The sequence below is a fragment of the Meriones unguiculatus genome, chromosome 9 (assembly GCF_030254825.1).
Source record: "Meriones unguiculatus strain TT.TT164.6M chromosome 9, Bangor_MerUng_6.1, whole genome shotgun sequence".
Taxonomy (NCBI): Eukaryota; Metazoa; Chordata; class Mammalia; order Rodentia; family Muridae; genus Meriones; species Meriones unguiculatus.
In genome coordinates, this window is record NC_083357.1 from 83092395 (window position 1) to 83116092 (window position 23698).

At 36.9% G+C, this 23698-nt stretch overlaps 1 protein-coding gene across 1 annotated transcript in view; it reads right to left on the reverse strand.

The window, feature by feature from the left end:
* The window catches only part of Diaph3 (diaphanous related formin 3), a 485489-nt gene that overhangs the window by 255774 nt on the left and 206017 nt on the right, over positions 1–23698 (reverse strand). Inside the window, 3 exon segments of the mRNA XM_060391498.1 lie at positions 7491–7592; positions 12192–12286; positions 19926–20021. Of these exon segments, the coding sequence (XP_060247481.1) occupies positions 7491–7592; positions 12192–12286; positions 19926–20021 (293 nt within the window).

Below are 23698 nucleotides of genomic sequence, written 5' to 3' on the forward strand. Positions count from 1 at the left end.
GGAGTTTAGAAAAGAGGCCGAAGATGGGATTTACTACAAACATCAGCTAAGCAGCCAAATCCTTACTACTGTGAAACATCCATGCCTACTGTACAGTCAGCTGAAATTCCTGGTTGGAAAGACAGATAGTATTGCTATGAGAGCATTCTGCTCCCAATTTCCAAGGAGAACAAAATGTAGAAATAAAAAGATCCATTATCAGAAAGTTGCAGACTACTTCCACATCAAATAGTGATAAATCTTCAGGGATGTAAATGAGAGACCAAAAAATAAAGTAGCAGCTAGTAGCAGTGAGTAACAGCATAGAGTAGGTGCTGTATAGAAGTTAGTAAATACCCTGAGGGGAGAGCTACCTCACTGCTTTCTTTCCCCACCCACTAGAGATACAGTTGCTAGGAAACTGGACCCTCCCCCTAGGGAGGGACACCTGGTCATGATCAATAGTCTGGGAACCTTCCTATAGCCAATCGATTCAAAATGTAACATCTTGACCAATAGATGCTTGCCAGGCAGGAATTGCCCCTGCCTTGGGCATGCTGGGATGGACCAAAATCTATATATCACCCAACTAACCTGGGGGCGGCACACTCAGCTCCCACCACTTCAGCAGTGGGGCTGTGTAGGCCCAAGCTGCAGCTTGTAATTTACAATAAAAGACCCTCATGTGTTTTGCAATGGGAGTTGATTCCTGGAGATCTTTTGGGGGCTCGCAAACTGGGTATAACAGTAATATGTGATGGAATGCAGCAAATCAGATCAAGTATCAATAGATATTGCACAGGAACTCAACCAAATAAGCTGAGATATTAGAAACAATATTTCTAATAGTGAAATTGTATACTACACTCTAGAATGTTCTACTACAATGTAAGAAAATCCATGTATATTTTTTGGTCTACACTAATTTCTCTGTTAATGACATTTGTAACGATGTGACTATGCAAATTTTGCACATGCCTTTCAATCAAATGTTAAATAATACCAATGGAAACGTTTTCATTAAGAGCTGCATCCTGATTGTCCTTATGTAATTCCTGTAGATATTAAAGTTCATTGTATAATGCAAACACCTTCTGTGAACTAGTTCATCATATGATGTTTGGATATGTATTTAAGCAGAATACATTTTATCAGAAGTTTTTAACTGGTATGCATCAAAATAATGAATTTGCATACCTATTAATCTCACCAGCAAGTAACATAACTAGACTTTAAAATAACTTTTGTCAACATGAATATGTTAGTGGGGAGTACTGTGAGGTAGCAGGAAACTCAGCACAGCTAGAGGACAAATTGTAAGCCAGCTAGGGCTAAATAAAGAGATCCTGAAAAAGAAGGAGAGGAAGGGTAGGAGGGAAGGGGGAGGGCAGAAGGAGAACAATATAGGAATCATAAATTGCAGTATAAGTCTACAGAACCCAAGAGAAGAAGCACAACTAAGAGAAAACTCATCTATGGTAAAAAAACTAAATGAAAAGTAAAAACTGGCTCGCTCAGGGAAGGCAGAAGACGAAGCCAACCTTAGAGGACTCCTTGACTAACTGCTTATTTCTCACCTTACACCATCATTGAAGAAAATGAACTGAAGTAAAACTCCCCGGTTTCTCTGAAGACTGAGTTTTGTCATGTGATGTTGTGCTGCAAGTTGGGCATGTTCTGTTTTGCCCAGGCTGGCTTGTGAGAAGGCATGTGAAGTTTTGCTGTGAGCCCTCATGTGCAAGAGCTATAACTTTGGCCAGCTGAGAACATTCCTGAGTAGACTTTGAGGCCAGGACATATAGAGAGACCCACACACAGGAGACAATGCTTTTGGAATCGAGATCAGTGCATTGATCTTCAACATTTGATTTCGAGCTTCTCTGGGCAATGCAACTTGGTCTTGAGGCTTTCGCTGACCTCAGGTTGCTACCCCATGTTCACCTTTGGACTGGACTGTTGGTATCCTGATGACTGAGCATGGGAATCCCCTAACCAACCACCCATCAACCTTGATGAGCAGGAAGTTGATAAAAGAGGTCTACAGCCCTTTTCCCTATTAATATTGTACCTAAGGTTGCAGGCGGGGTTGGAAGGGTGGGAAAGGTGCTTAAGAACCCTAAATGAAGTAGGTTTCATGAAAAATCTAAGCCTAATATGAACAATACTTTATTTTATTTTTTAATGTAAGTATATATATATATAATTTTAAATTTATTTCAACTATTATTTATTATAATTTATTCACTTTGTATCCTGGTTGTGGCCCCCTCCCAATATACCCCCTCCCTGTCTCTTCTCCCCATATGCCCCTCTCCCATAGTCCACTGATGGGGAGGACCTCCTCCCCTTCTATCTGACCCTAGACTATCAGGTCTCATCAAGTATATTTTTAAGACCAGATAAAAGTTAGAAATCTCAAGTTTAGACAGTGTCAAGAAATTTTTTATTGCTATTTTAAAACTGAAATTCAGTGTTAAAGGAATCTTATAAACAACAAAATTATAATCAATTTTTGAAAGCCACAGAACTATCATTGATATAAAATTGATAAACTGTATGCTCATTGCTCCTTAATAAGTCATCAAAGTTAAAACTGAGCTTTGATTTCATAAAGAAAAGAAAATACCCATCTTTCTACAATGTCTCACATTCTTTGCCCGATATAATTTTTATGCTATAACAGAGTGTGTAGCTTTAAGAAGGTCTTCCTTTTCTTGGGAGGGTAGAAAAAGGAGAGTTACTACCAGGGTGAACATAGGGCTAGAGGAGGGGGAAAAAAACTAAAAAAAGTGAAAGACAAAAGGAAAATAATTCTTTTAATTTTTTTTCATCAAAATAGTTACCTTTGAGGTATTAATAATAAACATCTAGAAAATGAATCGTGTTGTGAAGAACAGGGACAACCAGCAGACAGCTGCAGCACTGTCCACAGTATCTATGGGAAATCCTTTCAGCAGCATATGCTTCTCCTGGCATCAGAATTTGCACAGAGGTATGAGCAAACTTGGAATGTGCAAGTTCCTGGTTGAGTCTCAGTCCCATACTCATTCTCATACAAGTTGGTATCACCTTGATGGGGTCAAGAACAGTGGGGTCTCACCCTTCCTAATGCTACAACCCTTTAATACAGTTCTGCACGTTGTGAATCCCAATCATAACATTATTTTCATTGCTACTTCATAGCTGAATTTTGCTACTGTTATGAACCATAATGTAAATATTTGTGTTTTCTGATGGTCTTAGAAGACCTCTGTGAAAAGGTCACTGACCCGCAAAGGGGTTACGATCACAGGGTGAGAACCTCTGCTCTAGAGTCACCTAGGATACAAATCCTTGGACTTGCCTTTAAGGGGGAACTTCTAGTCTGGCTTAACTGATACTGTAAGATAGATACTAAAGACAAGCAGCATTATTCTATGCTATCAGGACCTAGAATGAAAAAAAGGTAGAAAGGGACATGCCTTTCCCACTCTCTCTCATCTTCCAATCTCCATGCTAGCTTCCTTGATCAGGGGTACCAGGCGAAGGTGAATCCTACTATTCTATCAGATGGAGCCCTCAAATGAGTAAAAGAAGGACAGGGACATGCCTTTCCTGTTCACTCTCTCCTCATAAACCACACTCTACCCCAGCTTCTTGAGTGAACATAGAGCTAGCTACCCCATGCGTTCCCTGCCTTGACTTCCCCACCGTAATGGATTACATTCTTTACCTGTGAGCCATCACAAACACTTGCTATTGGCAAGAGGTTTTTGACACCAAAAGTAGAAATGTAAAAGTGTAAAATCCCATGGAAAGCTATACAATGTCCATTCTAAATGGTCATTCGAACCGCACAAAAGACCATTTAGATGTGCAGACTTTGGATCTGGTAACCTTTGGGGAATGTGTGTGCATTTGGTTATTTGTTGTGTGATGTTTATTTACAAGTTTTTCTCATAAAGAAATTTATAAAAATTAAAAATGATGAAAGTATAAAAGTTTCAAAAGAAAAATACAAGACAGTAAAAATGAAAAAAAAAATCCCTGTTTCATTCCCTAAATGTTCTTCATGAAGTTCATGGAACTTGATGGGTGAGGAAACTTGATGGGTGTTACTGGAAAAGATGCAAAAATAAGTTTAAGGGAAAGAGCCTACAATAGGTCAAATATGGAGTACACATAGGCACATAAATTTAACCACCTGAATTGTAAACAAGTATCAAATGTAACTCCATTATATTCCAGAGGCTGTTTATATAACCTAAGATGAAAGCAAAAAATAAATCTGTGTTTTAGAAAAATCCTAATTTTCAGTTTCACAAAGTCCATTTATTGATTGTTGATCTTAAGAGTCTGTGCTGTTGGTGTTCTGTTCAGGAAGTTGCCTCCTGTGCCAGTGAGTTTAAGGTTCTTCCCCATTTTTTCTTCTAGCAGATTTACTCTATTTGGTTTTATGCTGAGGTCTTTGATCCACATGGACTTTAGTTTTGTGGAGGGTGATAAATATGGATCTATTTGCATTTTTCTACATGCAGACATCCAGGTAGACCACCACCATTTCTTGAAGGCACTGTCTTTTTTTTTTTTCCATTTTATGGTTTTTGTCAAAAATCAAGTATCAGTAGGTGTGTGGGATTAATTGTGGGTCTTCTATTCGATCCATTGATCCACCACAGATTTCCCTCAACTGAGGAATGGGTATAGAAATTTTGATACATTTACACAATGGAAGACTGCTCAGCAATTTTAAAAAAGGGGGAGGGAACATGAAAGTTGCATGCAAATGGTGAGAAATTGAATTTCATCCTGAGTGAGATGATCAAACTGCATTCAAAAAGACAAACAGGACAACTAAAGAGGGAGAAAACAGTAAAGAGGACAGGAACCTACCACAGAGGGCCTCTGAAACACTTCACCCAGAAGGTATCAAAGCAGATGTTGAGACTCATAGTCAAACTTTGGGCAGAGTGAAAGGAATCTTATGAAAGAAGAGAGAGATACATAGACCTGGAGGGGACAGGAGCTCCACAAGGAAACCAATATAACCAAGAAATCTGGGCCCAAGGGTCTTTGTATCTTAGTTGTAGCCCCCTCCCTCATTCCCTCTCAATGGCACCCTGCCTCGCAACTCCTCCCATGCCCTCTCCAAATCCACTGAGATGGGAGGTCCTCCTCTCCTTCCATCTGACCCTAGCTTATCAGGTCTCATCACAACTGGCTGAAATGTCTCCCCCTGTGGTTTGGTAAGTCTGCTCCCCCATCAGGGGGAAAAGATCAAAGAACCAGCCACTGAGTTAATGTCAAGAGGCAGTCTCTGTTCCCCCTACTAGGAAACCCACTTGGATATTGAGCTGCCATGGGCTACATCTGTGACAGAGTTCTACATTATCTCCATGCATGGTCCTTCTTTGAAGTATCAGTCTGAGAAAAGACTCCTGAGACCAGATTTCATGGTTCTGCTGCTCTACTGTGGAGCTCCTATCCCCGCCAAGTCTTTCTATCTCCCACTTCTTTCATAAGATTCCCTCCACTCTGCCCAAAGTTTTATTGTGAGTCTCAGCATCTGCTTTGATACCTTGCTGGGTAGAGTGTTTCAGAGGCCCTCTGTGGTAGACTCCTGTCATGTTCCCTGTTTTCTCCCTCTTCAGATATCCAACCATTTGCCTTTCTAAGTGGGGACTGATCATCTTACCCAGGACCCCCATTCTTGTTTACCTTCTTTAGGTGTACAAACTTTAGTATGTTTATGCTATATTATGTCTCATATCCACTTTTAAGTGAGTATATACTGTGTGTGTCTTTACACTTCTGGGATACAACACTCAAGATAATCTTTTCTAGAACCCACCATTTGCCTGCAAATTTCACGATTTCCTTGTTTTTCGTTGCTGAGTAGTATTCGATTGTGTAAATGTACCACAATTTCTGTATCCATTCCTCTGTTTAGGGACATCTACCTAGGTTGTTTCCAGATTCTGGCTATTATGAATAAAGCTGCTACAAACATGATTTAGCCAATGTCCTTGTTGTGTACTTGAGCATCTTCTGGATATATGCCTAGGAGTGGTATAGCTGGATCTTGAGGAAGCACTATTCCTAATTGTCTGAGAAAGCACCAGATTGATCTCCAAAGTGGTTGTACAAGCTTACATTCCTACCAGCAATGGAGGCGGGTTTCTCTTTCTCCACATCCTCTCCAGCATGTGCTGTCACTTGAGTTTTTGATCTTAGACATTCTGTTGGTTGTAAGGTGAAATCTCAGGGTTGTTTTGATTGGCATTTCATTGATGACTAAGGATGTTGAACATTTCTTTATGTTTCTCTGCCATTCTGTTTTTCCGCTACAGAGAGTGCTCTGTTTAGCTCTGTACCCCATTTTTACAATTGGAGTACTTAATTTGTTGCTTTTTAACTTCTTGAGTTCATTATGTATTCTGGATATTAGCACTCTATCAGATATAGGGTTGGTGAAGATCCTTTCCCAGTATGTAGGCTGTCGTTTTGTTCTTACAACAGTGTACAAAGGATAATTTTTAAGGGTTCTATAGTTTGAATTTTCCCCACATTTCTTTCGTTTAATATTATATCAAAAATCCACCCAAAGCAGTAGTGGCACACACCTTTAATCCCACCATGCAGGAGGCAGAGGCAGGTGGATCACTGAATTTGAGGCCAGCCTGCTCTACAGAGTGAGTTCCAGGACAACAAATGTACACAGAGAAACCATGTCTCGAAAAACCAAACCAAAATAAAAAGATTATCATTTGATTATAATGATATTTAACATATAAATTTGTGCTGAAAATTGTAAGTATGGCCTTAAAAACACTGTTTAAAGAGACACTAAATAATAAGAAAGAATGCCATTTAATGATGAAAATTACAGTCAACCTGAAAAGGTTCATTAATGCTAGGAGAAAGCAGCAGAGAAAGAACGTTGTGATGTTAAAAATAATTCTTAACTTTGAGCTGGAATGCAGCTACCATACAGATCAACAGGTCTTTCCACCTCTAGGTCCCAGTTCATAAACTCAGGAAGAGAGGGGCAAAAGATCAGTAGCCAGATGCCTTGATGAGATTTTGTTCAAATGAATTTTCTCTCTCATTGCCAACAACAACAAAAAATAATATTTTTGATTTCTGAGTCAAAACTATGAAATGAACCTAAGTGGTTGACTAAAATGAAAAATGGATTCTTGCAGTTTGCTAGAACTCATATATTTACACTAGATCACAAATTCATTACATTTAGAACAAGTGAACTTCTTGCTTTACATGTTTATATGGTAAAGAAACCTTACAAACATACTTTCAAGAGCCCTTTGGAGTTCATCTAAGTCCCAATTTTCAATATATTATTTTAAATCAAGACAAACTTCAGAAATATATTTAGGTTAAATTTTAAAAAAAGCAAGAGAGCCATTAGATGCTCATATGAACAACTTTCTGAATGCTGAAACTTTCTATTTTTCTCTCCTGTCTTGCACATAAATACTCCCTCTGAAGAGACTGAGACACACAGTACTCACCACAACAGCAAACTGCTCCGGTTCACATAAGTTGTTGTAGTCACTCCCAAACTCAGACAATGAACTCAATTGCTCTGCATCAGGAAGGTGTTTTATTAAGTTCTGAAAATTAAAACCGAGAAAAAGCACTTTCACTATGTGCAGCATTCAAAGTTTGAGAAAATAAATCAGCGAACTGAAAAAAGTAAACCAGTCAAAATTTAATCTTTTTTTTTTTTTTCAAGATAACCTCCCTTATCCGAAGCCTGAAGCAACAGGCTGCTCAGCTTGGAAACAGTCTATTTTACTTTCCTCTCTTCCAGAGTTATTATATATTCAAATCAAGCACTACTGAATATTTATTTGATTAGCTTATAATTGAGAAAGGAGAACTCAACCTATACCAAAGGAACAACTTTCTCACCTGGATAAATATGATCCATTACATTTCAGCTTTAGGGAACTGAGTGTCAAAAATCTCAGGCAAAGCCAAAGATATTTCAGCACTTTACTCAGGGGGATCAAAGAAATCATAAGTTGCTACCAAAGGCAGTGGAAAGAATAGGAAAGGAGCGAAGGGAATTTTAATGCAGCAGTTACAAGATTTTACCAGAAGGATCATGTTTTAATAATAAAAACTGAAGATACCTTTAAAAGCGAGTTTTCTGATGGGGAGGAAATGTGTAGAGGCCGTGGAGACAGAGGATGAGGAACCTTGTAGATAGAACAGATATCTACCATGGTCTAAAATCCATTGATTCCTTCAGCTATTCAGGAACCTCTGTCATGTTTAGCATTTACACACACACACACACACACACACACACACACACACACACACACACACTACAAATATTCAAAGAGCTGGCCCCTCCTGATGGTACTTAAATAAGCAATCCCACCAAAAAAGCTTACACTAAGCCTCTGCATCAAAATTGAGGTATTAAGGGGTTAGTATAATAACATTAGAATTAAGAGGGAGAGAAAGCAGTAGGTGGTCACAATTCCAAATCATGTCTGGAGACTCCAGGCAAAACCAAACTCAAGCAAAACTAACAACTGACTCTATAGAAATGCTAGGCATACTTTGTGGCAGATTAAAAAAAAAAAAACTATCCAAAGTTTATTGGTTTAAAATACCACTGAAGTGTGTAAATAACTCAAAAATAGTTACATCAAAGAACATGCCACAGGCACACAGTGTAACTCTGGATTAAAGATTTGGTGACTGGCTAAAAACAAACAACAACAAAAGGGGGGCTAATAATTCAAAAACATGCTCAGAAAATGTAGTCACTTTTAATCCTAGCAAGGTGAATGGATACAATAAGGTTATATGATTTTGCCATATGGATACAAATTCCTCTTATTGGAAATACCTGAGACTAAAATCCTGGTTATAACTTTCTTCTTCTATTCAAGCTATAGCTACTCTATCAAGTTCTGTATTAAAGGGGCCACTCAGATTCTTAGCATTTTATAAAATGCATGTCATATCTTAGTAAATATTTTTAGTTATTATATACTTACATTTTGTCCTTTCATCAAAACTTTATAAATTTCCACCTTAATATTGAGGTGTTTTAGTAAAAAAACAACACAGGAGTTGTAAAAGTTCAGGCTCAACCTTCCTCTGCATTCAATTTCTTACTAACTTCCCCATTAACACTGTATAAAAACAGGAGTTTACCATCATAGTTCAAGATATATTGCCAGAAAGACAAACACTATCTTATCCAACCATGCTCTCTTCTATGGCCATGACTTGAGTCTCCACTTAAGTACCTTTGGCCTCAAATACATAAAAAATTATGTTCTCCCATTCCAATCTCTAGTTCTTAGAAATCTCACTGAAGCCATGCCTATCTTGCATTATAACCATGCATGTAAATGTCATTACTGTTCTTAGAAAATAAACTGCAAGAAGGTGAAGTCTGATAGACACTCATGCAAAGTCTTACACAAAGTGCACACAATCAAGTGTTAGCAATTCTAATAACATAAAGAAGGATGTGCAACTGTGGCATTCAAATTCACGCCTCTGACCTGGTGCATATGAACAGCATCTCAAAACGCTGTGAGCAAGGATAGTGAACAAGGATAACAGAAGTGGTGGTTATTACAAAGTCATGGCTTGCTTCTACACTCAGATTAAAACAGGGGGATTTTAAAAATTAAATAGAAGGCTTCAAATAACATGAAATTCTTATTTCATAATGAATAAATGACAGCCTTCTATATATCCATTTTCCCAGGTTTTCAATTCATGCACTGTCTTTACATTTATTAAGCATGTTATAAAGAACAATTACCACCCAGACCTGGGAAGTGCAAGTCTACTCATCCAGAATCTATGAAAATATCTGCTTGCACAGCTAAAGAAATAAAAACTACATTTGTTATCCAAGGTACCATCAGATGGTGTTAAACTGGGGTGAATATCCTTGGGTATGTCAGTGTCTAATGTGAGAGAGAGAGAAAGAGGTAGAGAGAAGGTGTGTGAGAGAAAGAGAGATAGACAGACAGACAGAGACAGAGCAAAAATAACAGTTGGGCTCATGCAAAAGAGAAAAGGAGAATACAGTGATATCTGCTGACAAGATCAAGGAAGGGTCCAAGGTAAGAGAGGGAGACAGCTTCATGATGCTGAAAAGGACAAACTCAGGATTCTTCCCAACACACTACTGAAAGAAATCCAGACCTGCCAAAACCCGAACATCTCAATGAGAATACTGCTGGACTTCCATTTGACAGTAATGCAAGACAGTAAATTTCTGATTGTAAGCTGTTGAACTTGAGGTGAGTTGTTGTAACAGCCAAAGGAAAGTAGTACATTAAGAAATTATATGAGCCAGCCCTGAAGATACCTGATAAAACAGGGTCAAATGAAAGGGGAGGAGGTCCTCCCCTATCAGTGGACTTGGAAAGGGGCAGGGAGGAGACCAGGGAGGGAGTGTGGGGTTGGAGAGGGAATGAGGGAGCGGGATACAGCTGAGACACAGAGTTAACAAAATGTAACTAAAAAGAAAAATAAAATAAAGTAAAAAAACAAAAGAAATTATATGAAGTGGGTTCCATTGTAATAGGAACAGGGACAGTCTTTGACATGAACTGATTGGCCTGCTCTTCAATTACCTCCCCCTGAGGGGGAAGCAGGATTACCAGGCCACAGAAGAAGACAATGCAGCCACTCCTGATGAGACCTAATTCACTAGGATCAGAAGGAAGGAAAAGAAGACCTCCCCTATCAGTGGACTTGGGGAGGGGCATGCACCAGAAGGTGGAGGAAGGACAGGAGGGAGGGAGGGAACCACAGGGGGGATACAAAGTGAATAAAGTGTAATTAATAAAGAATTAAAAAAAATATATGAAGCTGAACCTGCAGTGGACGTTAATTAAAAAATGCAAATGACCTTCTTTCTTTCTCTAGTCAACAAAAATGCACATAATTATCAAAACATCCATGTAATCAAGTTAAAAGCTATTCTGTAAATATTTAACAAACTCATTACACAAATATAAATATGTAGTATGTAGAAAATTTTTCTTTAAGGAACTAGACGTCTGCTCTCAGCAAGAAGCTACATACACAAGCAACAGCAATGAAGAATATACAGTAAATAATTTTAAAAATGCTACAGGGGAAAAGTTAGTACTTAAAGAAAGGTTGTTGATTTGGGTAGTTTCTAAGACTAGGAGACTCAGCGCACAAATGTCAAATGAAAGTACATCCACATAACAAATAGGAGGTAGAAGAGGGAAAATCTGGAACTTCTAGAGTTATCAGTTATTAAAAAACAAAAACATCTAATGTTTACACAATAATAAACAATCTTTGGAACCCTCCCCTCCACTCGCGTATGGTTTCCAGCAAGTCCTCAGACTCTGCATTCCCCTGCCTCAGCCCCCAGGGTATGAAAATTATAGGCAAAGAACACTACATATGGCTTATTTTCTTACCTTGCCATTATTGATAGTATTGTTATTATTTATATTTTAGAGATAAATTTATTATTGTTGTTGTTATTTTAGGACTTGCAGGTATATTCTTGACAGAACCCAAAATGGTAAACTTAAAATTTTCTCCCATCACATGTGTTTTGATTGTCCAACTTCACATTCTGTCAAGGCTTACATATTAGACTCTTTATGTAATTTTGGCTTAACACTGTCATCCACTAAAAAAAAAGTATTATGGTCAAGACACATATTTTTCAGGATCATCTAGCCTTTGGAATGAATGAGAACCTCATGAGCAAGCTATCAGTCCTCTGGAAGCACAGTGATGACAGGATGGATTGCCCAGAGAACAAACATGAAACAAGCTCCTTCACTCATTTTTACTAAATAATGATTTAGCTCCATAAACTAAAGGAAAGCACATTTAACAAAGGCTATAAAGCAATTTTAAATTAACATGCCAGTAGTCTTAACTGTAACAAAAACAAAAACATGAATGTAAAATTAAACAATTTGCCTTCAGAAGGAGTCATTTAAAATAATTGAAATGTAATCAATTTGATAGCATTATATTTAGTTTGCAGTTAAGAGAAGAGGCAGAGTTTTATCTCCTGGCAATGCAGAAGTTATGCTCAAACTAATTATGCAGCAATGATTTTCCAGTTGAATGATTTGGGCTAAGAATTTTGCTTCACTTACAGATTACTATTTAATGAGAAGTTTGCCATGAAATATTGAAATTTAAACTGTTTGTTTGTTTACCTGAATCATAGACTCTGACAACTGTGTTTCATCCACTTCCAATATTATCATCTTGATTTTCTCATATGGCACCCGAAAGGAGCTCAAGAAGATCGCTGCAAAAGGCGGGGAAAGGGTGATAATCTATAAACTAATAAAGAGATCTGAGAGGTAGTTCTATCTGCATAAAATCAGAGTACATACACATTTTATAAAACTGCTGTAGGGCAAAGTTCATTAGTACTATATTACAAATAGAAAGACAGCATACATATACATAATATATATATATGTGGATATATATATGCTCTACTCCAGGTTAGAGCTGGTGCATAAGCATCCAAACTGGTCTCCTATGTAGGTGTCAGGGTTGACTTTTAAATCCTTACTTATTTGCCAATTGTAGGAACAGTGCCAATTTTCAAGCAATTTAACACAACTAAAATATGCTTGATAAGCTACAAAAACCATCATGTTGTAATGAAAATGATAAAATCCAGGTATGTGCATTTAATCTTTGTCTATGCACATGTTATTGCCTTGTATAATATTTTCCAGGAGTACTAAATAGTTCAAAGAAGACTATTAAGAAAACAGATAAGCAACATATTCCTACTTTACAAGTATCATCAGCACAGTAATATTCAGAAATACTGTAGAAAATGTTAGAGAAATAAATTTGCATTTAACTAACTTTTTTTTTTTTTATTTTCATTTAAGTTAAACTTTAATGAAAGTTGGAGAAATGAATCAACAAATAATGTTTGCATGCACAATAATGCATTACATATTTGAAATAACAGTGAGGTCCACTAAGAATCTGAACAAAAGTTGTATATTAATAAGAAATGAGTTTAACAAGAAATGTACAAAAGTAAAAAGAAAATTAGTGGGTGGTTTAGCAAAAACTGTTGGCTAACCAATGGCTTTTCAAATATATTTTAAATATATGTTTGTGTTTACATAATCTTGTACCAATTAGTTGGGAAAAAATGAAATCAAATAAAAATACACAGTGTTTATGAGTTCTTTTTTTCTTTTTTCTTTTTTTTTCAATGCAGTTTATTCAGGAACCTTGAACAATCCTCGGACCCTGGGGAAAGCCAGCCCACAGCTTAAATAGCCTCTGGGTAGCCAACCCAGGCGTGCCACGTGGGCAATGCAGATAGGTCCACATACATGGAAGCAAGCCAGATCCTCAGCCTTAGCCAAATGTGGAATTGTTCGTGACAGAGAGCACTCACCATCGGGAAGGTGGAAGGCGGAAACCAGCTCCATCTTTAAGGCATAGCATTCCGCAGCTCTCTACAGTTCCCCCTTTTTGTTTTAGACGCATCAGGCAAGAGTAGAGGTCTGATCTCTGATATTAGAAATAAATTGGGACTTTGTACAGATGTTCATTTAGGTGTCATCCACCCAAAGAGCATCAGACCCGTCCGATGCCTTTTTCTCAGAGACGGGACCTGGGGCATCAACCCGCATGCAATCAGACATGCTCTTCTCTGGGTCCAAAGCGGCTGACCCTGAGTGCAGTGCTTAGCCTCGCATCCTGAGCGTTCTTAAACTTAAAAAACTTTATTTTAGAAAATAAAGTTTCATAATGAATTAAAAACATGGATAAGGAATAATAATATATTATAGGGAATTTCCAATGTTATTTATGTTTTTCACTATATTTATTAATAGATACATGGTTGTATAATGCAGTAACTTCCAAGGAGAGACTTTACTGTCTATGCTATTATTTGCTGTGTTTTAGATATAATGCTTTAAGCCAGTGGGGCCCCCAGTACTCTACTGTCATATTGTCACAACACAAACTGATGTCAATTCTTATCAAGTAATGGTAATTATTTCATTGCCTTTACTCTTAGCTCTAAGGGGCAGAGGATAAATGATAGCAAGTTTGAAGTCAGCTTGATTTAATCAGTGAAATCTGTCTGAAAACCAGTCTTTTCTTAAACACCCTTAATGACTTGAACCCAATAACTTATTTTAAGTGTTTGATTATTAGACATGATTTTGGCTTGGAAACAATTGCATAGAAACATACTACGACTCACAGAACTCTAAAACCATAAACTGTTTCTGTTTTTAAATATTTCTCTTTCTTGAGAACATAAGCATATTCTGTGTTCTCCCTACCAGCTTTATTTGCATATTTTGACCACCCAAAAGTCAAAAGATATGAGTGTTTATTATCAAATTATCAATATTTTAAAAGCAGAATACACACACACACACACACACACACACACACCATATGGTCACAATTGTGAAATGTAACCATCTTAAAATGCTAATTGTTCAACTAGCTCAGTTTTAGTTCAAATTATCTACCACATTGATTTTTCCCCTTTAATATCTAGCCTTTTCTGTGAGTTATTAACCCCACAGACTATGTTTCTCCAATAAAATTTATTTCTCAGAAGATATTGATAATTCCAAGGATTTTCCTTAATGTCACTAAAGTATAGGTTTTAACAATATACAGTCCCATTTACTTGCTAGTAAAATTAAACTAGTTGCAGGAGAATAACTAAAAATGAGTATTAACAACGTCAAATAAGCTCATCTCTAGATAGAGAAGAGAATCTCCTGAGGACAGAGGCATGGACAATGGAAAAAGATTCCATTCTAATAACATGAAAAGAAGCGTGCATGATCAAGGAACGTAAAACAGAAGACAAAAAAGATGGAGATACAGGGATAGTCTCTAATATTCATAGTTTTACTTACTGTTTAAATCCAGAAATAATTTTAAAACTGCAAAGGCAGAATGGAAAGGCAAAATTACAGAAATGATCACTTAAAAGAATATGAAAGAAAATTGAAAGGGAACTATAGAAGCAAGCAAATTGAGGCTGTAAATTATTAAACTCCATCTAGATTATAACACAGTGAGATTATAAAGAAGCCATAGAATTATCAATACCTTCTGAGAAACAATAAATTCTAATTTGAGAAACACAGTCAACACAATCACAGATTAACAGAAAAGGTTAGAATGCTAAAGGGAAAAAAAAATCAAACAATTACTCTGATACTCTGATAATTTGAGAATTCAGAAAGAAAGAAGTTAGTTTTATGTTTCAGGCATTAAGAAAGAGACTGTCCTGAATTATCTAAATTATCTAAAATTTTTGTTTTAATCTTGAAAGCATTTTAGAGTATCTAAAAAGTAGTGTAAAAAATAGGCCAGCAAGAAAATAATGTGCATAAATGAAAAGAAAGTATGAAGTGTGCAGTGCAAAGAAAAAACAAGATGATTTAAAGAAAATTACAAAATTTTTAGAAACTGAGTTACTGAAATTGAAACAACACATAGATTAGACGTACGATGAGGAAATGGTGATGTGAAATACATGGGTGCACGCATGCAAAATGTATTACAAATAAGACAGATGGTAAACTATCATATTTAAACTTTGATGAGTGAGGATATCTAAAAATCCCAATAGGAATACCAAAAATAAACCACAAAGACAATTACCATTTCTGAAAAGAAATGCTGCAAGGTTTGTAGACCACCAGGAGCAGTCAGTCATTGATAAAGTTTTAAAACAGTCATATTGAAGAAAGATCGGGGAAGAGTAAGTTGGCAGGGACCCGTTGCTTCAAGTATGCAATCCAGGCTTTACCACACAGTCATTCATTTTAGATCACAACTACCACCAGGAGCGCTAGGTTGGCAAGCAAGCACCCTGCTAAATGCCCAACGGACTTGGTTTAATGCAACTTCATTTAGAATAAAGAGCGTCCCAATGCTATCCAAGCACCGAATGAATCAAGCAGGTCAGTGAAACAAGGTCAGAGAATGAAATCCTACACTGCCATATCTGAATGCCCTAACATGGTTTATGTAAACCTCAGCACTAGGTGAAACCATACTTACTGGTTCAGAGCAGGTACATATAACAGTCACAACTATACAAAGAAAAGATAGTACTTCATCAGAGACTCAGGATAAGGCAGTTACGTGGTTATAAGCAAGCCTCTGGAGTAGCATCAATGTCTTCTTTAGCCATGGGTGTTAATCGTGAAATAGTGTCATATATTTTATCATCTCCTCCTAAGTATAATGCATACACACGACAACAAGACAGCTAACATAGCCTTCAATGAATAGTAGGAAAGGAAAACACACTGGGCACTTGAGATATTGTAGGGCATACAGGACTGGCCTTACCCCTGGGGGCCTTTACAAGTCTTATTCCTGGTCCTAGCCTCCTGAGACACAGTCTCTAAACCAGGGGTCATTTTTGTTACATGGAGGGAATGTTTCATGCTTGAAGATATTGGGCCACAACAGAGTCAGGTTAGCACAACGTGATTTGTGATATATGGGTTTTGAGCAACTAAATCAGCTCTCTTTCTGAAAGAACTGGAAACTACGACCAGCAACGAAGGGATCAACTCTAATAAAGTTCCAGTAAAATCTCAAAATACAAAGGGAGCTTCCCTTCTTAGCAATATTCAGGTCACGCTGCAGAGAAGGAAGCTCGAAATGTTAACCCTGGGTGTTCCTGAGTTCGACTCATTCCCCTTTTCCAGGCCTGATTTTTATCAACTACTTTATTGGCATAAAGCACATTCCATAATCTAACACCTTCAATGAACTCTAGAAGTCCCCTTAATAGATTCTTAAAGATCAGACTAACACAGAACTGCTGTAATGAGCACAATGTTTCCTCGGGAGATCTGAGAAGGTCCTAATGCCGGAGCACAGCTCACAAGCAGAGTTTGTAAGGCCGAGGGAGATGGTACATGCCTTTGATCCCAGCACTTGGGACTCAGAGACACGTAGATCTTTGAGCTCCAGGCCAGCCAGGGCTACATGGAGAAACCCAGTCTCAAAAATTCCAAAAAGAAAACAAACAAATAAACAAAACAACAATAACAAAAAAGGACTTTACAAAAGTATCTTTTTGAAACTGAGAGTCAGAGAAGAAATACTCAGTTGAGGGATCCATGAGTTGCCAGAAAATTAGTATCATCACTTTGGCACACCTTGTCCTTCCCAGTATGACAGGACAGATAGCAGGGGGAGCATTCAGCTTCTGCAGGCAATTATGTGTGTAGTCACTGAGGCTACTTATAAATATTTCAACTCTGGATTAATTCATAGATTCCAGGGATCTTCCCTTTACAGCTCTAATACTACTTTAGAAGAATCTGGCAAAAATACATGAATCTTTAAAACTCTTAAGACCTCTTGATTCCGGAATGATAGCCCAGAAACTAGGCCTGCCAAAACCTTTACAAACTCAACACATGGGGAGTAAGATGACTTTAGACCAGTTAGGCAAATAAATGACTGGCTTTTGGATATTTCCTCAAAGTTGATCACCATGTTTTAATGATGGAAAATCAAGAAGCCTATTTTCACACTTTTTGCTTTGGTAACATTTGGAAGGGAATCTCTCCATGTCGGCACCAGCATTCCACTACCAACTACACTTTCCTTCAAGTGTTTTATTGAAAACCAGCTGGCACTGTCAAGACCACTCAACTTGGGGTCCAACACCTCAAAACTGTGTTTTATAAACAGAAAACAACTCTTTCCACAGCAGTCCATAAGTGGCAAGCAGAGGCTGCTAAAGTACTAGAGTGTTTAAATCAGAACACTTGGCTATAATCTAAAAGGGTGACAATAACTGTGTAATGGATTATACCCAAATATGTTGTGATATAGACTCTGGATCTTTTGGTTTGACACTTTCCTAAAACATGAGTCTCAGTTAAATGACTTAAAATAAATGCCCTCTACCTAGAGTAATCAACATGAACAGGATCCTTCTCTATGGCAAACATGTGATTTTGTAACCTACTAGCAGGAATTCACATCTATTTTCTATATGTTATGCACATGTGCTATAAATGTGAACACACACAACAACAACCATTGACTATTGTAAATATAAAGTAGGTAATTCAAGTTTTTTAATCCACTAGGCTCACTACCTACATCGTCAATCCTGATGGTTATCTGATTGTACTAAATGTGCAATAGCAAACATGGAACTTTTTATAGAAAGACAATCAGTAATGAATACTACAGTTGGTTGATTACCTCTGAGCATATGACCATTTAGTATGTGCCCTTGTAATTACAAGAAATAAATGACCCTGCCCCAAAAGTCAGTTATCCAAATTTGAAAAGAATACTTAGACTAAATTATTATAGCTGATCAATTCAGAAAGTACTGCATTCACAGAGTTCCTTAGGGAACCACAAAAAAAAAATTGTTTTAAGTCAAGATTTATGATTTTAATGCAGGATAACAATGGCTTTCAAAACATGAATACTTTTCAAAGATTACAAAGTATAACTCTGACAACATCCAATTAATAATGCAGTGTTTCAATTTGAGACAATGTTTCTTCAGTGAAGAGATTCTCATATACTCATATCATATTTAAAACCCAAAATATCAGTAATGTAGTATGCATGGCCAAAAAATCATTTCCAACTGAGGCGGGTAAACAAACAAACAAAACACCACACATCCCATACGAGAGGAGCTGGGCTATATAATCTAATCATCTTATTACAAGGATGGACAACTCTGAAAGAGACCAAACCACCAAGCAAAAGCTTCCACCCAGAAGTGATATCATCTCCATTTACATATTCACTGGCTCAAACACATCACAAGATAATACCAATATGAAATGGGCAGAGATATGCAATCAATCTCTGCTCTGAAAAAAACAAAAAAACAAAACAAAAACAACAACAACAACAACAACAAAAAACCAGGCTGAATATTAGCCTGTAGCTTTAATGTGATCATAGCTGCTCATAAATACCTAATCTTAGCCTACATCATAGAAAGGGTTACTCTCTGCTGTAGTGAGTGTAGAGAGCTATTTGTGAACCATTCAGAGAACTGTCAAGTCTACCTTTGCACATATTGCTCTCATATAATGCTCCCTGATCAATAGCATGGAACATTATCCTATGGCTGGACAACTGTTTGGTGCCAACACTTGCAAAAAGCTCACTTGCGGCATGTAACAATTGAGAAGCAGACTAAAAGCCATGTTAACACTCCTGATCCCTCCAGATTCTTCACTTATATCCCTCTTGCATCCCCAGAAAGTATTATACACAGGTCAGATGGTCTCAGCTCCAAGCAGAACTCTCTTTGATGCATTTAAGATGCACTAAGAAATGAATTAGGAACAAAATCATTTCCTTGACTCATAATAACTCAGCCAGGAAAACAATTGAGCACTACGTATTTAGCTCCTGTAACAGTAATTAAATCTAAAATATTTCCATCAGTGCTTCTGAGGAAAAGGCTTTGAACTGCTCAGGTGGGATAATGGAATTCATTTTACTCCTCATCCTTATTTCTATTAATATTCTAACTGCTGTCCTGAATGATCAAGTGTCACAAATAATAAGATATTCAGAGGAATAAAGAATAGATAGATTAGTGATTCCTTTATCAAAGTGTGATGTCATTACCTGAATTCCTTCTCTTTAATACCTGGAGAAATAACTTTAAAGAGCAGGTCCTTTGGTGCTTCTGGGAAGCAGAATTTCATCTTAAATCATTTTCTAGTACATATTAATCTTTTCAAGAATTTAATCTCGTAATTTGCATGAAGAAGAGTTATATTTGAATTCTGTACTCAAGTCAAGAAATTAAAATAACAGGAAACAAAGACAGAAAACGAGCAGATTTCAATAAACAATGCACAGGGCCTAGATACTTTAAGACGCTACTCCTCCATGATACTTACAAAGGTTCTGAGCAACTTTTGGATCTAGAAATTTAAGTGCCTTAATTCTTTTCTTAATAACTTTCTTCTCTTCAAAATCATTTATATTCCTTTTCTCTGTAAGACAAAAGAGAGATTTATGAATCAGTGTGACCTTCAAGGGTAAAATGACAGAAAAAAGAAGTAAACATGTATGTATTTGAAATCACACAGTAATAAAAATATTATCATCTACCACTGAGGACTTACACTGCTTCAGGGAGGCACTGGTGGTTCTTTGGCTTGAAAAGCTCCTAACAGTAGTTATCTAAGACTGAGATGGAAAGCAGTTATACTTTGGAGAGTGAAAGCATGAGTTGTGAAGGCATACATAGAAGATCATTTGAATGGAATGAGAAAAGTTATAGCAGTTCATAAAACAATTTACATAGTGTTAAGAAGTGATCCTGAGAATATTAAATAACAACAAAAACATATAGCTACTTTGTTTGATTTAGCATGCCTACTTAATAGTACAAATCTATTCAGTAATTACTCAGTTAATACGATATTCTCCATAAACATTTGTTTCGGTTGTAAATTTTATTCGTCCTAAGGTAATACAAATTATACTCTCACATACTGCATGAACACAGTGATGACTTTATCATATGTTTAATTTCAATCTTTTGTTGTTGTAATAAGGAAATGTATGGTTTTCCTCACCTTCCTTGCTATCTATCAAAGGATAGGAAATACACTGAAAAGATGGACAGGAGAGTAAGAAGGATCAGTTTTCCACAGAAAAATGTAAAACACACAAGGTTGAAAAAGTTCCTGTTGGATGAAAGGGGAGGAGGTACTCCCCAAGTAGTGGACTTGGAAAGGGGCGGGGAGGAGATGAGGGAGGGAGTGTGGGAGTAGGAGGGAATGAGGGAGCAGGATATGGCTGGGATACAAAGTTAATAAAATGTAACTAATAATAAAAATAAAAATAAATTAAAAAAAAGAATGTTCCTTGAGATTAACAGGACCACAAAGAATGAAATAAACATACTGACAAATATATTATTATTTATGCTTTTGTTTTTCCCATAAAATAATTTTTCATGAAAATGTTAATAGATTACTTATAACATTCTTTTTTTTTAATTTTATTTTTCTTATTAGTTACATTTTGTTAATTCTGTATCCCAGCTGTATCCCGCTCCCTCATTCCCTCCCCAATCCCACCCTCCCTCACTCATCTCCTCCCTGCCCCTTTCCAAGTCCACTGATAGGAGAGGACCTCCTCCCCTTTCATATGACTCCGCTTTGTCAGGTATTTTCAGGACTGGCTGCAAAGTCCTTCTCTCTGGTCTAACAGTACTGCTCCTCCCTTGGGAGGTGGGGAGGTCAAACAGCCAGTCATTGAGTTCCTGTTAGAAATAGTCCTTGTTCCCCTCACTATGGGAACCAATTAGTTACTGAGCTATCACGGGTCACATCCGAGCAGAGGCTCTAGGTTTTTATCCACTCATGGTCTTTGGTTGAGTGTCCATCTCAGAAAAGACCCTGTGTCCAGTTAAATAATCATCTCCACAATAAAAAAAAAAAGAAAAAAATCCTGTTGATATGATATGTATAAGTCCACTTAGCCAAAGAGATGGCATAGAAAAAAAAAAAACAAACAAAAACAAACATACAGCATATTTAGAAGTGACAAGTTTTCCTTTTTCTTAACCTTTAAAATCAGACAGATGTCTACTTCTGATCAGTGGGTAAAGCAGCAGGTGTGTGCCAAGTCCCCACTGCAGTAAGAGAAGAACAACCATTCATGTCAGTAAGGCTGTTAGATCACTGGTAGTCTGTGGTCAGAAGGAAAAGAGGGAGTTCCAAAGCCCTGCTACTTCTTGTGAAGACTGCTAAATGGTGTCCTTGCACACATCTGTCTGGCTTCCCTGAATCTACATGCAAGTCTTCCCATGCTCACACATGGCTGCCATAGTGCCATTCACCAAAATGTCCTTAGAAAAGCCAGGCAAAGGTTGGTGACATTCCGTTGATTACAAGAATTCTAGGCTAAATAAGCTTCTTTTTGTATAAACCACACAGCTTCCATTATTGTTATAGAAATGGAAAATAGACTAATATAATGACAATAAAAATGACTCATTACAGAAGAATGTGAATACACAGGAGCAAAAACTAAGTAGGAATAAAGTTTTTACACAAAATACCATTCCCATTACCACACTGGTACAATCTCTGTGAAGCACTAACATGGCAGGTTCCTGAAGCTCAGAGAGCTTGTAATGCTGATGCACAGTTTTCCCTCTCAGCCTCATCTTGCCTCGGCCCTGATCCTACAGGTAAGAAACATCGTCCTCTAAGAAAGGAGAGAAGAGAGAGAAGAGACAATAATGGCCTTTTATGTAACCCTCCCAGCACTGAGACTTAAGGAACAGGATAGGTGCTCAGCACAATGTAGCCCCAGCAGTGAAGACAGCACACACCGACTACACATCTTTGGTGGAACTCTGTGTCTTCAACCACAATAACACACATTCAGTGAAAGACTAGATTTTTTTCCTGTCTAACATGAACCTCTGAGTTATAGGGTCAGATTATTAAGACTTGTGAAGTAGCCATTCTGCCATTAAAAGTCTGTTTTTAATCTTACTTCCTAGACATGCAGAATAACACTCCATTTTTCCACGAGAAGATTAACACTGTTCAAAAGTGTTCCTGATCACTAACACAGCATACATTGCATTTTATATAGGCTTTATGTGAAATTTAAGCCAAAGATGACAAAACTTTCTCTGCCACCAAAAGCCATGAACTGAAAAAGTCTTCGTAAATTACATCTTCACTTTATTCTTTTTCTATGTTCAAAGTTTCAAAAATAGTAGCAAAATTATATGAAGAATCTCCTTTCAAAATCTTTTCTTTTTCACTAAATTTTCCATTAAAATTATTGTTCCATGGTACACGATTATACATCTTATTCTGGCCCATTTTCTATTATGTTCTAATCAGATTGATTTAAAATGTGACCTTTGAGGAATTAGATTCTATATAAAATTTATCATATATTGCATATAAATTTTATCATACATTATTTCACTATTAAAAAAACTAAAATGTGCAGGTCAAATGTGTTACTAGTTAGGAAAAGAAGAATAACATGAAAAGCCAGTTTTTTTCTCTTCACAATGGAATATTTTACATAAGTATGTGCTTGTATAATCTAGAATATAATATTTTACAGATGTATCAGCTTATAAGTATATAACTGTCTAATATATTTTCATTAATTGTTTCAGATCAATGTATATTTGCTATTTTTAAAACATGGAGCATTGAAAATGTATCTAGTGCTCATTTAATGCTAACATTATATATGTTTTCATCCTAACGCCTACAATTAGTTGCAATTTAACCTACACAAGGAGCTGAATTAAAAGGAAGTTCTATAATAACAAGAAATGACAGTGAATTCAGCTCGAATACAGAAAAAGTAAAGATAAATAATATATTCAGGACATGAGGCATGTGTAGTCTTAACAGTATTCAAAGTAGAGGGAGGGGTAGAGGAAAATGAGGCACCTATGAACATCTTACATAGCTGCGAATGTCTGTATTATGGATATTCTAAGAGGCTAATAAAGAATGTAAAAACATCATAAACTTTAGAAACACAACAGTCAAAACATATGAAATGTATCTGTTCATTCTATAGATGAGAAACATGACTGTAGAGACTATTTGCAGGTGGTCAAAAAAAGTTTCACTGTGACCAGATGTGAGGTCATGCTAGTGTACCACCCAAC